A 14,709-nucleotide genomic window follows, 5' to 3' on the forward strand; every position below is an offset into this window, starting at 1 on the left:
CCTGCCCTCCTTTTCTCCTCTGAGAGAACTGGTCTGACTTAGGTGGGTCAGGGCACTCCATAGCCAGAGAGGAAGAGGCAGGATTTGGCCCTCTGTATTACTATACACAATACACAAAGAGTACTGCCCTGACATTCGACTCCTGGATTCATTACCTATTTTCTGTATTACGTTGTTCCCTGAAATTGAAAAAGCCATACATAGGAAAAGGAATCTGGACACACAGTACATATATACAGGTTTCAGAGTAGCAGTCATGTTAGTCTGTATTCGCAAAAAGAAAAGGAGTACTTGTGGCACCTTAGAGACTAACCAATTTATTTGAGCATAAGCTTTCGTGAGCTACAGCTCACTTCATCGGATGCTGAAGTGAGCTGTAGCTCACGAAAGCTTATGCTCAAATAAATTGGTTAGTCTCTAAGGTGCCACAAGTACTCCTTTTCTTTTTGCGAGTACATATATACATTTTTGTAAATCAAAATGACAATTATCCATGCAAGACAAATGACTTAAATTACATTTTAATGTATGTCAGATACACAAATACAAAAAAAAATGTTCTCAACATTCTTTTATTTACTTAGTTTAACTCTTCAGTGAACAGAAGTACATCTATTAACAATGTTTTGCCCAGGTCCAGCCTTAGGTCAAAACATCATCCATGACAACAGCAAAAAAAAAGGACTTTTCCATCCTCTCCGCCCCCCACTCCCACACCACACGGACACTCAGAGTTTGAAAAAGGAAAAAAAGGGTTGTAAAAGTTTGTTAAAAGTATCTGTCATCCAACTAAAAGGATAAACCCCACTCTTGGAGTTGGAGAAAATGCCACTGGTCTCTGATCAACATCTTATAATATGCTGTATGACCTCTGGGAAGCTTGCAGCACATATTGTAATTAAAAATAGCTTTCAGCGTGATCTGTATTTGAGAGGTCTCCTATATAAGCTCTTCAAGGCAGGGACTCTCGTATAGTGACTTACACAATAGGGCCTCTTCTTGATTGATCTGTAGACTACTGTAATAAACATGATTAATTATAACAGTAAATAAGCCATAAGTCTGGCTATTTTCTCTGTTCTGATGAATTCTTACTATAAAAAGTAGTTGATTGATTTTCATTCTTGCAAAAAGTGCCCAACTGAGAGCCCCGAAGACCTCTATGCCCAGAACTGGTACAGCACAAGCAGTCCACTTCACCACACTGAGTTGCCAATGTGCTTCAGGCTTGACAGGGCTCCCTGCCAGGGGATGAATGAATTCTTTGCATTAGGAAATACTGAACAGTGTTCAGAGAGAAACAACATTCAAACACTACAGAGCTGTTCTATATATAAACTGGTGACCTAACGATGAAAGGCTCTGCTTGCTATTACTGATCCATTGAGTCAGCCATTCGGAAATACAACTTAAAAGGTGTTTAATAAAACAATAGGCATTTGGTTACTTTAGACTGAGATACCAAATGGAAGATGCTTTTTAATCTCTTAAAAATGATTCCCATTTGATACTTTTACTTTAAAACCAAACACAGAAGTAATAGCTATTTTACCTTTACATTCTTTCCATGGTCCAAATTCCACTATCCTTACTTGTGCAATAATCCTACTGAAGTCAGTGGGTAAAAGCCTGGCCCCATTGAAGTCAATGGCAAAACTCCCATTGACTTCAATGGAACCATGATTTTGCTCAGTGAGACTATTCATGTGGTTAAGGAAGCAGGATTTCATGCTATTTGTAACTTTCACTGACTTCAGTATGAGTTAAGGGAATGGAAGGACTGCAGATCTGGCCCCTCTGCATATGCATAGCTTCCACTATGAGTTGTGAAAGAATAGTGAAAAATACAGATGCCTAATTAACTTATTCCAGTTCTAGTGATTAGATTTACAGTAAGCCTTTCACACTGCAATTATTTCACATGCTGTTATATTGTCTCACTTTATTTCTAAAGATGTTTTAAAGTTTCTTCGAACACAAATATATATCATAGGTCCCAATCCACTAATGAATAGTGTTAATCAGCTTCTATCTGAACAAAAAAATGTTCCATTAACTAATACCCAAGGTTCTATTTTCACTATTTTGGGGAAAGAGCTGAGATTTTAACAAATAAAATCAAATACTTGTGCTGTAAGTTTCAGAGCAATATATACATCATTCTGATGTGCTGGAATTTAATCTGAAGTCTGGTTACTGAGGTAGAACAACTTGAACTGATTTCAAGCTGCTTAAAAGATATTCTGCAATTCAAATAGAGAGAGGTGATGACCGCAGAACAATGGACATCTGTTTTTATGTATCTCCAGACATTAAGGGCTCATCCAGCCTTACCAATTGACTTCAGTAGATTTTGGATCAGACCCAGAAAAACAGGTCTGAGTCCGATCTACATAATAAATCAATTCACAGCACATCCTGTATTTGCAATGTATGGACATAAAAGCTTGAAGTTAAACAGGCTGTTGGAATAATGATTTATTTCAAAATGGCCACCTTCAAGGATTTTTAGATCAAAATTTTGGTTTAATGCAGAGAAAAATATAGTTTTTGTTAGTCTGTCAATAGGTTAACATGTTGTTTCTTAAAAATATTTTCAGATGGCATATGTATCTGTTATAAAAATAGTCTGCACTCTGAATCTCTTTATCATGGACCAGAAGGTTAAAACATTTAAGAAGAAACTAATATCTAGGTCAATACAAAAAGAAAAGGAGTACTTGTGGCACCTTAGAGACTAACCAATTTATTTGAGCATAAGCTTTCGTGAGCTACAAAAGCTTATGCTCAAATAAATTGGTTAGTCTCTAAGGGCCACAAGTACTCCTTTTCTTTTTGCGAATACAGACTAACACGGCTGTTACTCTGAAATAGGTCAATACAGTATTTTTTCTCTCTAAAAAAATCTTGATACTGTTATTTGCATGTTATCACATCAGCTGTTTTTTCAGTACTATGCATGCATTTTTGACAAAGGGTCTATGGCAAGTAGTTAGCAACTCTAGTTAAAAACTCAGTTTTTAAGGTCCTTATTAAAGTCACTGCCATGAATAGCAAGGGGAATTAGTAATTAATAACTGCTTATTTTGAAAAACTGCGAAAAAGGGTCAAATATATTCTCTTGTACTAGAATAAATGGACTGGCAGGTTAAAATATGCTGCTGCTATGGAAAAATCTCATCATTTGTTTGTGTGATATCCACAAAACTATAGGTCTGATAATTACATCCATGCCTTATGTATGAAATTCTCTTCTATTCAAAGGGCTTGCACAATAGCCTGTGCAGCTCCTAGGCATATCTTGCAAGTCTAATTAGGATTAAGTGGTGTATAGGCCTTGTGTGGGATCTCTGCACAGGAGGTAAATTTTTCAAAACCCTCAGGGTCATCTTCAGGTTTAAAGCTGCTCTATTGAGTTTTCTGAACGATGACATGCATTTCTATTTTGTACTAGAACCTCTCCAGTAGAACTCAGAGGAAAGAGGAGGAAGAGATCTGGCTGTGCTTAAACAGGATTCACTTTTGGCAGTGCCTTAGGATGGGTCCTTAAAGAAAAAGGTAGAACATCAAAGGGAGAAGATTCAGGGGCAGGGAAGGAGACAGGCAAAGAAAGAGGGAAAGGCAAAGAGGTTGAGGAGATATTTGTGTGAGTTTTGGATCCATGTAAGCTAGGCTATAAATTCAGTTGTTTCTGATGAAATCACTAGGGGGTCCTGATCCAGGCCCATAGTTTGGCATCAGGACCCCCTAGCCCTGCTGGCATTAAATTTTTTATTTTATGTAAGCCAACAGCGTAGACTGATTGTGTTTGGGTATGCACCATGTGTTGGGCACTGTAGTGTGAACAACGTGAAGTAAAATTCACCATAAATAGCAAATACAAGTTAGACTTACCAAAATGTGCTTACTGATGATGAATTTTTATTCTATTTGTGGAGCAAATTCCACAGAAATCGTCAGTGCTTTTTTCTTTAAGACTAATTTGTGGGTCTGAATGTTAAATGTGTTTCTTTGTAACGTTCCTCTTAATTTTTAGTCATACAGCAGTTATCTACAATACCTTCAATACACACAAAATATATTTGCTCTAGCTGAATTATATCACTAAGATGTGCTAACAAACATCCATGTAATCAGTTATAAAGAAATAAAAACAAAATAGTGCTTTTATATTTCTTGTCATTAAAACTAATTTTCCAGTGTCTGAAGTGCTAATAGAAATCTGCAGTAATGTCCACTTTTTGCTTTTCTTGGTGCTTGTAAGTTACATTTTTAAATGTAGTTGTTGAGCCTCTGTACAGGGGATTTGTTCCCTAAAAACAACAACAAAAGAAAAAAGCTAGTAAGTTAAATATAATTTTTCTTAAATCTGCCATTTGACCATTGACTCATTTGCATATGTATGTAGGTGCAATCCATTAACTTTAATGCTACCTCTTTAGCTTTACAGCAGTGTGGGTCATCATCATGTAAATGATTCCTGACCTGATTCAGTCTGGTGATGCAAACCACACACAAACTCAGTAATATCTTTCATTCCTTATATGTGCAAGTAATGTGCTTATTGCTGCATTACAGAATATAGCAAGTAAACTTGTCATGTGCGGATCCACTGAAGATCGTAATATGGCATAATTATGATCAGGCTACACAGAGCATAACAAATCAATCCAGAACTAGGAAAAATGTAACAAACAAACCTGCCTCCCAGGTTAAAAAAACAAATCTAGTGAAACAGTATGTTGTCAAAGATGTAGTTAACCATGTGTCTTAGATTATTTTCATGCAGAGCATCATGACTGGATCATTCTAGAAGGAAAAGACTATAAAAAGTGTTTTCTGTAAAGGGTCATTTAAATTGTTTATGCTGCCACCATTCCCCTACTTGATCTCTGCAGGCTACTCAGATGAAAGGGTTGTTTCCCTGGTCCCTTGATAGTAGATGTAACAGAGTGGCAGATCAGTCTAAAACTTCCCAGTTTTAATCACATATAACTATGAATAATCAAATAATAGATTTATTATTTCTAGCACTCAGAACTATGGGCCCAGTAAAAAACAGCAATAGATGCGTTTTAAAATGATAGTAAGAACACTGTGTACACTTATTACAGAATTTAAAACTTTATATACAGGAAAAGGAGTACTTGTGGCACCTTAGAGACTAACCAATTTATTAGAGCATAAGCTACAGCTCACGAAAGCTTATGCTCTAATAAATTGGTTAGTCTCTAAGGTGCCACAAGTACTCCTTTTCTTTTTGCGAATACAGACTAACACGGCTGTTACTCTGAAACCTGTCTTTATATACAGGAGAAGTCATGCATCAATCCCCCTTCAGGCAAGTGTGCTTTGCTGGCCTGCGCCTGTGGAATAAGATCCCTTCCAGTGGTATCAGCGGTTTTGTGCTATCTGAAACTATAGATCTCCTTGCCTTGAGGATTACAAAGCTGTCCAAGTTCTTAACACACAGTCATTTACCACCCACAATGAGCTTGAGCACTCCTTCTCCCCTTGAGGCCAGTCCCTCACTGAACCACCTTCCTTACGTAGGCACTTAAAAGTTGCCTCCAGATGGCATTTCTGCTTTCAACATTGACACTGAAATGTCTCTCCTCAAAGTTCCCCATCATATCGCCGAATCCTTCAAGCAGAGTGTGTCTAATTACACAGATGGTCGAATTATATTTTGCAGTACAATTTCCTGAATTATTTTTAGGGGATTTTTAGGCAAATTCTCTCCATTCTTCTTCCACTTTTCCCTCATTCTAACAATCTTCAGGTGAATCCCCCATGCTCACCCTAGACCCACAGAAACTGGCTGGTTGCAGCTTTCTCAGCAGCTTGTCAATGTTATGGTCAGATGCAGCTACTGGAGGCGAGGTGTCCTGGCTCTCGTACGGATTCCCTCTGTGGTCTCTAGCAAGTGCCTTAACTACCTCAGTTGTCTGTGTGCAAAATGGTGCTAATACTACTTTCCTACCTGAGGATTAGTTAGATGATGATGGAGAAGTGCTTTGAAAATGAAAGGTGCTAGATAAGTATTAGGTAATGCATATCAGTTCCAGCTTTAATTAATTACCAACCCATGTAAATGCGCAATGTGTTATTTTCTGTTTTAGATTTTTAACCACAAAGTTTGCACCTTAATTTCAGTTATGTGCCAATCCTAGATAAAATGTTCTGTAGTCACTTTGGGGGTGGGGGGGAATGATTCACCATTAAACTGCTCTGTTAATGTTAAAGATATTACTCATTTGTCAAGCCTGTTTTTTTTCTATAAAAACATAAATTTGTGCCAATTAGTATATGTTATGTATATTTACATAAATGTGTTCATTGCTTCTTTTAATCATGTTTAAACAAAGTTGTAGCAACTCACTAATCTGCAGTTGATATTGCATGTCTTTTCAGGTCTGCTGGTTAACCCAGTTTTACTGCTACCAACACAGTGAAATGTCACGTAACAGTTTTCTCTTTGAATAAAAATGTTCTCGCAAAATGCTGCTTTTATATGCAAGTAGTACTAATGAGGCAGTTAAAGTGTTTGTTGTATAGCAACATTGACATTACCATTATTTGGCCATGCAGAGAACTAAGGGGGAGTAAGAGCTGTTCAGAGTGTGGCTCTGGCTACAGGGGGAGATCAGAGAATGCTCAATCAGGACTCTCCACTATAAGCAAGTGGTGTGTGGGGGGAAGACATGGGATGGATGGGGCAGGGAATGGGAACCTTGGGTCCACCACGCTACTCACCAGTCAGAATAGCTGGCTGAGTTCACAGGGTGGGAGAGCAAACTGCACTCCAAAACAGGGGTGAAGTAACTTACTCAGAGGAAGGGGAGAACTGGAGTGGAATTGTATTTCTGAGACATAATTCTTTGCCTGATCTTCTCTTGGAACGGCACAGTTGCACACTGTCCCTTGCTCTGGACTGAGCTTAGTGGCTCAATTTAGCTCAAAGTGCTTTCCAAACTATGTTGTAAGCTGCTGAGTGCCTTCAGTCTTCATAGTCAATGGAAGTCGAGGATGCTCAGCTCCTCACAAGATCAGGGTCTCTGATTTTGCTTACCCATGTAGTACAGGCATTTCTGGGGTGAAATGCATCAGCTATTTAAGAGATGAGCCTAAACCTTGGAACAAAGTTCACAGCTTACACCTAGCTCCATAACATAAGAATGGCCATACTGGGTCAGACCAATGGTCCTTCTAGCCCAGTATCCTGTCTTCTGATAGTGGCCAGTGCCAGGTGCTTCAGAGGGAATGAACAGAAAAGGTAATCATTAAGTGATCCAGCCCCTGTCACCCATTCCCAGCTTCTGGCAAACATCCCCAGCTTAAACATCCCTGAACATGGGGACAGTCCAGATCCAGAACCTTGACATTTGGGAGTTTGGTTTTGCCTGTTATAAAACTTTAAGGGTACACAGTAACTCCACCAAATAGTTTAAGACAGGAGTGAGGAATACAATAGCTGAGAGTACAGGAAGAATTTAGATAAGCTGAATGTAGTTGAAATTTGGGCAGCTCACTTCACCCCTGCTCTTGTAGATAGCTCCCCTGGGATTTTTAATATAACAATATGTCAACTCCAAAGCTATGCACTTCTTTCAGAACAAAACCTGAAACAATGCAGAAAACCTCTGTGGTTCCAAGCTTTGGATGAAAACGAGGCTTCTTTATCTTTTACACAAACTTTTAGCCGAGGTTCAGGATCCTGAGATGCATGTAAACCTCAGAATGCTTAAGTGGCCTCCCACTTTCCCAAAAGGTCTCCTCCCACCACAGGCCTGTGATCTTTCATTTATCTGTTGTCAGTCTTCTTGGGGCATAGCAGTGGCTTCCCCATCTCCTACCAGTGTCACTATGGGAAGCTAACAGGCCTTGGAAATACCTTCTCTCCCACTTTCAGCAAGAGAGGTGGAAGTGGAAGACATATGCTGTCAGAATTCTATTCAGCTCTACTGTAGTCAGACACTTCAGACTGTACCACATGGTTAATTAGGGAAACCCCAGGGATTTTCAGGGCTAACACTAGGTATGTTAATGCTGGTTTCCAGTGCCCTTTGTCTGGCCTCACTGATTTTCCCTTCAAAAGCACCTTTATTTTCCCTCCTATTTCTTCACCTACATCTTACCAGCGTTGGCTAACCAAAGGCATTATGGAAAAATTCTTGGAGTTAAATTGTACCTATTTTTCTTTCTCAGATGTGGAGAATAATGTAGTGACTGGTCCTGCTGAAGTGTGTCAATCATGATGCTACTCTGCTCAGTGTTTCTTTGCCTTAGTCAATGAATCACTATTTAATTCATCATAATACTATTGCAAAAAAGCAAAAGTTCCAGGCAGAAGGAACAGGGGAAAAGGAACATGTGATATTTACGGGAACAAGACTGTGCCTCTAATATTAATCAAGCTATTCACTAACAGATGTATATAAAATGATTCATTAGATGCCCTTGTCAGTTAAAAAACTGACATCTCAGTGCATCATATTTGTGCGTGGAAGAAATAAAATGAAGAATATTAAAATCCATCTATTTTTCATTCATTCCTAAAAACCCATTACAATTTTAATTTATAGCATGCTATATAGTGAAAAATCTACCGACACAAGAGCATGGTTTGGGAAATCTGTCCAATTCCTTTATTATTTGAGAACCATTGAGCCAAATCACAGAGACTTATATAAAATTAATGCAAGTACATACCGTTTGCCATTTGGCCTTTGATCTTTCTGCTTCAAACTTGGCAACCTCTTTTCGGTCTTGAAAAGAAACTAGCAATTTCCATATACAAAGTAGAACAGTGCCCATCAGAAGGATAGCAAGAGAAACACCCAGCATTATCATTGGAATGTTTGGAGGCTGTGGGCAATCTGTGGAAACAAAGCAAGGTATAAGTGTTATTTACAAGTATAGCTAATTAAAAACAGCTGAGAGGAACCTGCTTGTTTTCCTTGCTGGGTGTTGCATGTGCCTTTTCTTTCAAGTTCATGTACGTTTGCAGTCCCTGAATACAAACCCAAGAATTCAAAGTGAAACTCAGCTGAAATATTTCGGAGTAGCAGCTGTGTTAGTCTGTATTCGCAAAAAGAAAAGGAGTACTTGTGGCACCTTAGAGACTAACCAATTTATTTGAGCATAAGCTTTCGTGAGCTACAGTTCACTTCATCGGATGCATTCAGTGGAAAATACAGTGGGGAGATTTATATACATAGAGAACATGAAACAATGGGTGTTACCATACACACTGTAACCAGAGTGATCACTTAAGGTGAGCTATTACCTGAAGCCACCATTTAGCTCCGATTTCCGTGAAATTCAAACCAGGTTTAGGAAAAGGTTTGAGAAACTGGCCCAGAAGGATTATACTGCAAGGGTAAAAAGTATTCACTACGGAGGTTTCTCATAGCTCTAATACAAAATTAACTAGATACAGATTCTCTGGACTAAATTTGGAACACCAAAAAAAAAAAAAGTGATTTTTCCAAAATAAATGAGAAAAGTGGTTGGCTTAGTGGTAGCATGAAGTCTCACAATAGTCTCACTTCTTGGATTTACGGCACTCAGGCATATTGCAGAGGGAAAGATGCTGATTAGATTGTCGGCTTTTTAGTGGATGACTACTAAAACTTATGCTCTAATAAATTTGTTAGTCTCTAAGGTGCCACAAGTCCTCCTTTTCTTTTTACTAACACAGGGAAACAGCATTGGTGAAATGGAGAAGCTTGGGGGAAATGGCATCTCAAAAATAAAGAAAAGCAAGAAAATCCAATATTCCCCTTCAGATGCCTCAGATGTGGGACTGGGATTTGACTCATATAAATAAGATTAGAGTTGCTCGGATAAATTTACAACAGAACCATTTTCCATCAAAGAATGCAGTTCTGTCGAAAATCGAAACACTGGGAAATCATGTCAATTTTGCAGAAAGTTCATTCAGGAGAAAAAACAAGGGGAAAAGTTCAGACAACGTTGAAATGTCTCATTTCAACATTTTCAGCATGAAATATTTCAATTTTTTATATTGAAACAACTTTGGAATTTTTAAAACCCTGTATGATTCCTTTATATTACAATATATAATGTAACATTTTTTAAAAAATCATAATATCAGTGAAACATCTTGATTTTGTCCAAACAAAATGTTCCAATTGATCCAAAATGATTATTTTTCTGGAATTTTCCTTCATGGAGCATTTTGAAATGTTCAGGTTTTGTTCTGATTCAGAGTGAAGCCAAATTTTGAATCAAAATTCTCTGCAAAACAGAATTTCCATTTTTCACACAGGTCTAAATGAGATATAGAAAGACTTCTGCTGTTTTCTTATGTCCACTGCCATAATGTAAACAGTATTGCTAACCTAGCTCCCACTCGAGTCCATGACAAAACTCTCATTGACTTCAGTTGGGCAGATCAGACCCCTAGAAACTAAACTGAAGTTGCTTTGTCTTGGGCTCCATTGATTTGAATATACTCAAAAATACAGACATGGTTTTGCCCACGTGAATCCACTGAGTTCTGAACAGATGTCATTGTCAGCCCTATTTGAAATGGTCATGTCCTTTTCATTCAGTGACCAAACCTCATGAGTAAAGATGGAGTGAAGGTAAGCTGAAGTATTGGATAAGGAGATACTGCATAAAATCAGATGCCCAATTTTCAAACAAAAGCACCTAAGTAGGACTCAGAATAACACATTTGATTGCTCAGTTTGGTACTTCAGTGCATATATGTTCATTATACACACCTGGGTGCTAATTACAAGGGTTCAGGTGTGGGATTTGTAAAGTTGTTAGGGTGCCTGTGTTTAAAAACAGGAACTAACATCTTTGAACCAGACAGAAGTATTCTAGACACCTCATTTTTGGAAATGTTTCACTTTCATTTCCATGGTGAATGTAAGTTGTTACCATGCTAGAAGTTCAATACCACTTTTTAAATGGCTTCATTTTGTTGTTGTTCTATAAATGCTAGCTAGCAATCCTAGATCAAACATGGGCATTTTAGAATAGAAAATCAGTATTATTCTGGGATAGATTTTTTTTCTAGAACTCAACATAATAATAGGCTTGTAAAGCCAAGAGGGCATGTTCTTTTTGTCAGCTCTCAATTAAAGGATCATTTTAATATTAACCAGTATTACTCATAAAAGTACATTACTATTTTATGAAATTTTCTTCTGAACCATGGTCTGATGACATTTAGAATTCATTTCAGTTTGGCATAATTTACACACATTTTATTTTGCATGACTATTTTGATTGATGTCATTACGCAACTCATTTTGAGAGGTCTAGTTTGAACACTGAAGGAAGGCATTAGCTGTTCGTACAGACTGAACTTCAGATCCACAAGTGAAAATGAGCTTTGGAGTGTTCATGGTGTTCTCATCTTATTTCACATTTGCATACATCACAAAACCACAGCATAATTGTTCCTCTGCTTGAGACAGGCTCAGAAGTGGAACAGATTAGAATTTAGGTTTATTGTCAGAATTCTGTGGGGAATGCTCCAAAGCATTTGCATGCAGTGTGCCTGTGTTAAGCTATTTCTATCAATCCTTTTTAAATAAACACAGTAAATATATTTAATAAAGAGACTATCCTACAGCTATGAAAATATTTTATGATCTTGAATCTGGCGAGTGCAGTTTACACGTGTATACCTTCCATCTTTTTTGTAAAGCTTTGTTGCAACATTCTTTGGTATAAAGCTACTGTATATAATGGCACACTACTATTATTAAACAATAATATTCTTACAGAAGTAGCTGATTATTTCCAGTGCAATCACTTTAATTCCTGAGACAGATACTGCAGAAACACTGCACGCAGAATTAATAAAGAAGATGAATGGCTGGAGAACTTTTCCAAACCTCAAGTTATACTGCCAGAAGAAAAGCAAGCATGTGCAGTGCTTTCCTTAATGATGTAACTAACTTTTAGCAGTGAGACACTGGGTGTGTCTAGGGTTGGCAGGCATCTGGTTTTCGACTGGACTGCCCAGTTGAAAAGGGACCCTGGCAGCTCCAGTTAGCTCTGGCTGTTAAAAATCCAGTTGGCGGCACAGCGGGGGCCTGGGGCTAAAGCAGGCTCCCTGCCTGCTCTAGGTCTGCGCAGCTCCCAGAAGCAACCACTATGTCTTTGTGTTCCCTGGTGCATGGGTGACCAGGGAGGCTCCACGTGCTGCCCCTGCGCCAACTGCCAGCTCCACAGCTCCCATTGACCGGGAACCACAACCAATGGGAGCCGCAGGGGCGGCACCTGCGGGCACGAGGGCTGCGCACAGAGCCTCCCTGGCGACCCAAGCACCCAGGGACTTGGCGGTCACTTCCTGGGAGCCACAGTAAGCACCACTGGGACCCTACTCCAACCCCCTGCCCAGAGTCCTGTCCCACGCCCAAACTCCCTCCTGGAGCCCTCACCCTGCACCCTCCCAACACCCCAACTCCCTGCCCCAACTGGGAGCTCTCTCCCATAACCTGAACCCCTAATGTCTGGCCCCACCCCTAGCCCAGAACCCAGACCCCCCACATCCGAACCCCCTACCCCAGCCCAGAGCCCTCTCCTTCACCCCAAACCCATCATTCCTGGCCCCATCCCAGAGCCCATACCCCCAGCTAGAGCCCTCACACCGCACCAACACCTCAACCCCCTGACCCAGCCCTTTGAAAGTGAGAGAGGGTGGGGGAGAGGGAGCGACAGAGGGAAGAGGTGTTTGGTTTTGTGCCATTAGAAAGTTGGCAACCCTAGGTGTGTCCAAAAATGTATTTGTCTGCCTGGAAATAGCCTGTCTAGTAATTGAGAAGAAGAGTGTGTTCTCTCATGTCCCACATAATTAGGATCTTTAAATGAAAGACAAGACAAGACAAATAACACAATAGATAAAGAAATATTTTTAAATGAAAGGACATACCTTATTAAAAATAACTGTTCAATATCTAGGGTAACTTTGTGAAAATCATTCAAAACTTGGTAATAGTGCTGTGTTAAATGTAATTATGTGGGCTAGGCATGATTTTAAAAATATTTGCACATCATATAAAATATTTGCTTCATCATGTCTAGTGTAGCTATTATGGATACTTGTTAATCTATTAAAAATTTTTTGTATCTATATGAATAAGATTTTACAGGTAATTTGTCATGTAATGTGATGGTATTTGGTATCATCATCGTTTTCATAATGTTTAGTACTCCCATAGTACTTTTGAAAAAACTAACTAACTTATCCTCACATCACTTCTGTGTTGTAGAGAATTAAATGTTATCCAAACTCTACAGATAAGAAAATTGAAACAGAGAGAGAGTGACTTGCCTCAAGGCCACAGAGGGAGTCAGAGCTGGATTTAGATCAGCAATGTCTCGCTCCTAGCCTTGTGCTCAGTCCACTAGTCCATACTGCTAGTATTGCGAGAACAGTCATGTCTCATTTCAACATCATATGAAAGAAATATTTTAGAAGGTGCTTTTTTTTGGTTAGGTAGAGAAATACTATTAACACAAGAAAACACAGTACTGTACGTAACATCTCAGTTTGTTAATCTTCCAATATGTATGGCTTGATTCTCCCAGCTGTACTTTTAATTCACAATGTGTATATATTAAAAACGTGATATTAACAACTCACCTTTCTGCTTTATGCTATGAATGATTGTCCTTCCCTGTTCATCTGTAGCCATTAGAAATGTAGTAACACATTCATTTTCCCCTTGTAACGAGCAGGGAATAGATTTATCCTTTGAGAAATCTGTGGAAAAAAAAGCCACCCAGTAGGTCAAGTGCAATTTAACATGTAATAAAAAGAGAGACTATGGATTAATATGCGTCATGGCCTTTTCCCCATATAGTAAAGACAGGAAGAGAACTGCAGAAATATCCTAAGAATGTCCGCTATATTTAACAACTTTTTCTTCCACTCTAAATGGCTTTTTGTTTTTGTTTTAGATTTTCCACGTATGTTTCAGAAGAGTAGGTCCAGGTGTTGTCAATCTGCACTGACCATCAAGTGCACCTATCAATCTGCTGCAGTGTGAATTTCAGTGAATTGCAAATACTTCCAAGACACTTTCCACCATTTGTCTAGGGAATAGAATAGCCCTGATTCTAGTACAAAGTAAACAATATGTTCTCTTTGGCTTAGAGCTACTGGTAGTATGTCTAGATTACGTTTCAGAAGTAGATAGTCACATTTCAAACAGATACTGATACCTTTAAAAGGACTACCATTTATTCCTTCCACAATGCAATTCCTAAAGAATACTGTGGCATGTATCGTGACAATAATAAAATATAAATTAATAACAGAAAACTGTAGTTGTGGGATCATTGTAATGTGATTCAGAGGAAGGCAGATACAAAAGTAATCCATTATGACAATCTGCCCAGTTTTACTTGCCCCTTCACTTAATGTATTTGTGTGGGAAAACTTAATCCAGGTTTTTTTCAAACCTTTCCGAAGTAGGGAACCTTTCATGGTGAGTTCATTCAAGAGGTGAGGGGTGGGAATGAATAGTTGTGGCAGACAGCAAATAAGAAGTAAAATGATTGGAATCTGAGACTGTATATCCAATTCCAGAAGTGCCACAATTCCAATTCTAACATTATATAATATCTTTATATTTAGAAAATACCCTTCATTTTTAGCAACACCTGCTAACTCCTCTATAGCTGAACATCTGTTGTTGCTTCTGTTATAAACTA

General features: G+C 38.6%; 1 protein-coding gene across 2 annotated transcripts in view; it reads right to left on the reverse strand.

The window, feature by feature from the left end:
* Positions 1 to 4,203: 4,203 nt before the first annotated feature.
* ITGB6 (integrin subunit beta 6) overlaps positions 4,204 to 14,709 on the reverse strand; it is a 46,276-nt gene continuing 35,770 nt past the window's right edge. For both annotated transcript variants that reach the window (XM_073304735.1, XM_073304734.1), the window contains exons 14-16: positions 13,637 to 13,756; positions 8,713 to 8,879; positions 4,204 to 4,313 (exon numbers count right to left, since the gene is read on the reverse strand). In XM_073304735.1, the coding sequence (XP_073160836.1) occupies positions 4,212 to 4,313; positions 8,713 to 8,879; positions 13,637 to 13,756 (389 nt within the window). In that variant the 3' untranslated portion in view covers positions 4,204 to 4,211. The remainder of the gene's footprint in view (positions 4,314 to 8,712; positions 8,880 to 13,636; positions 13,757 to 14,709) is intronic.

The sequence above is a fragment of the Lepidochelys kempii genome, chromosome 11 (assembly GCF_965140285.1).
Source record: "Lepidochelys kempii isolate rLepKem1 chromosome 11, rLepKem1.hap1, whole genome shotgun sequence".
In the NCBI taxonomy this organism is placed as follows: domain Eukaryota; kingdom Metazoa; phylum Chordata; order Testudines; family Cheloniidae; genus Lepidochelys; species Lepidochelys kempii.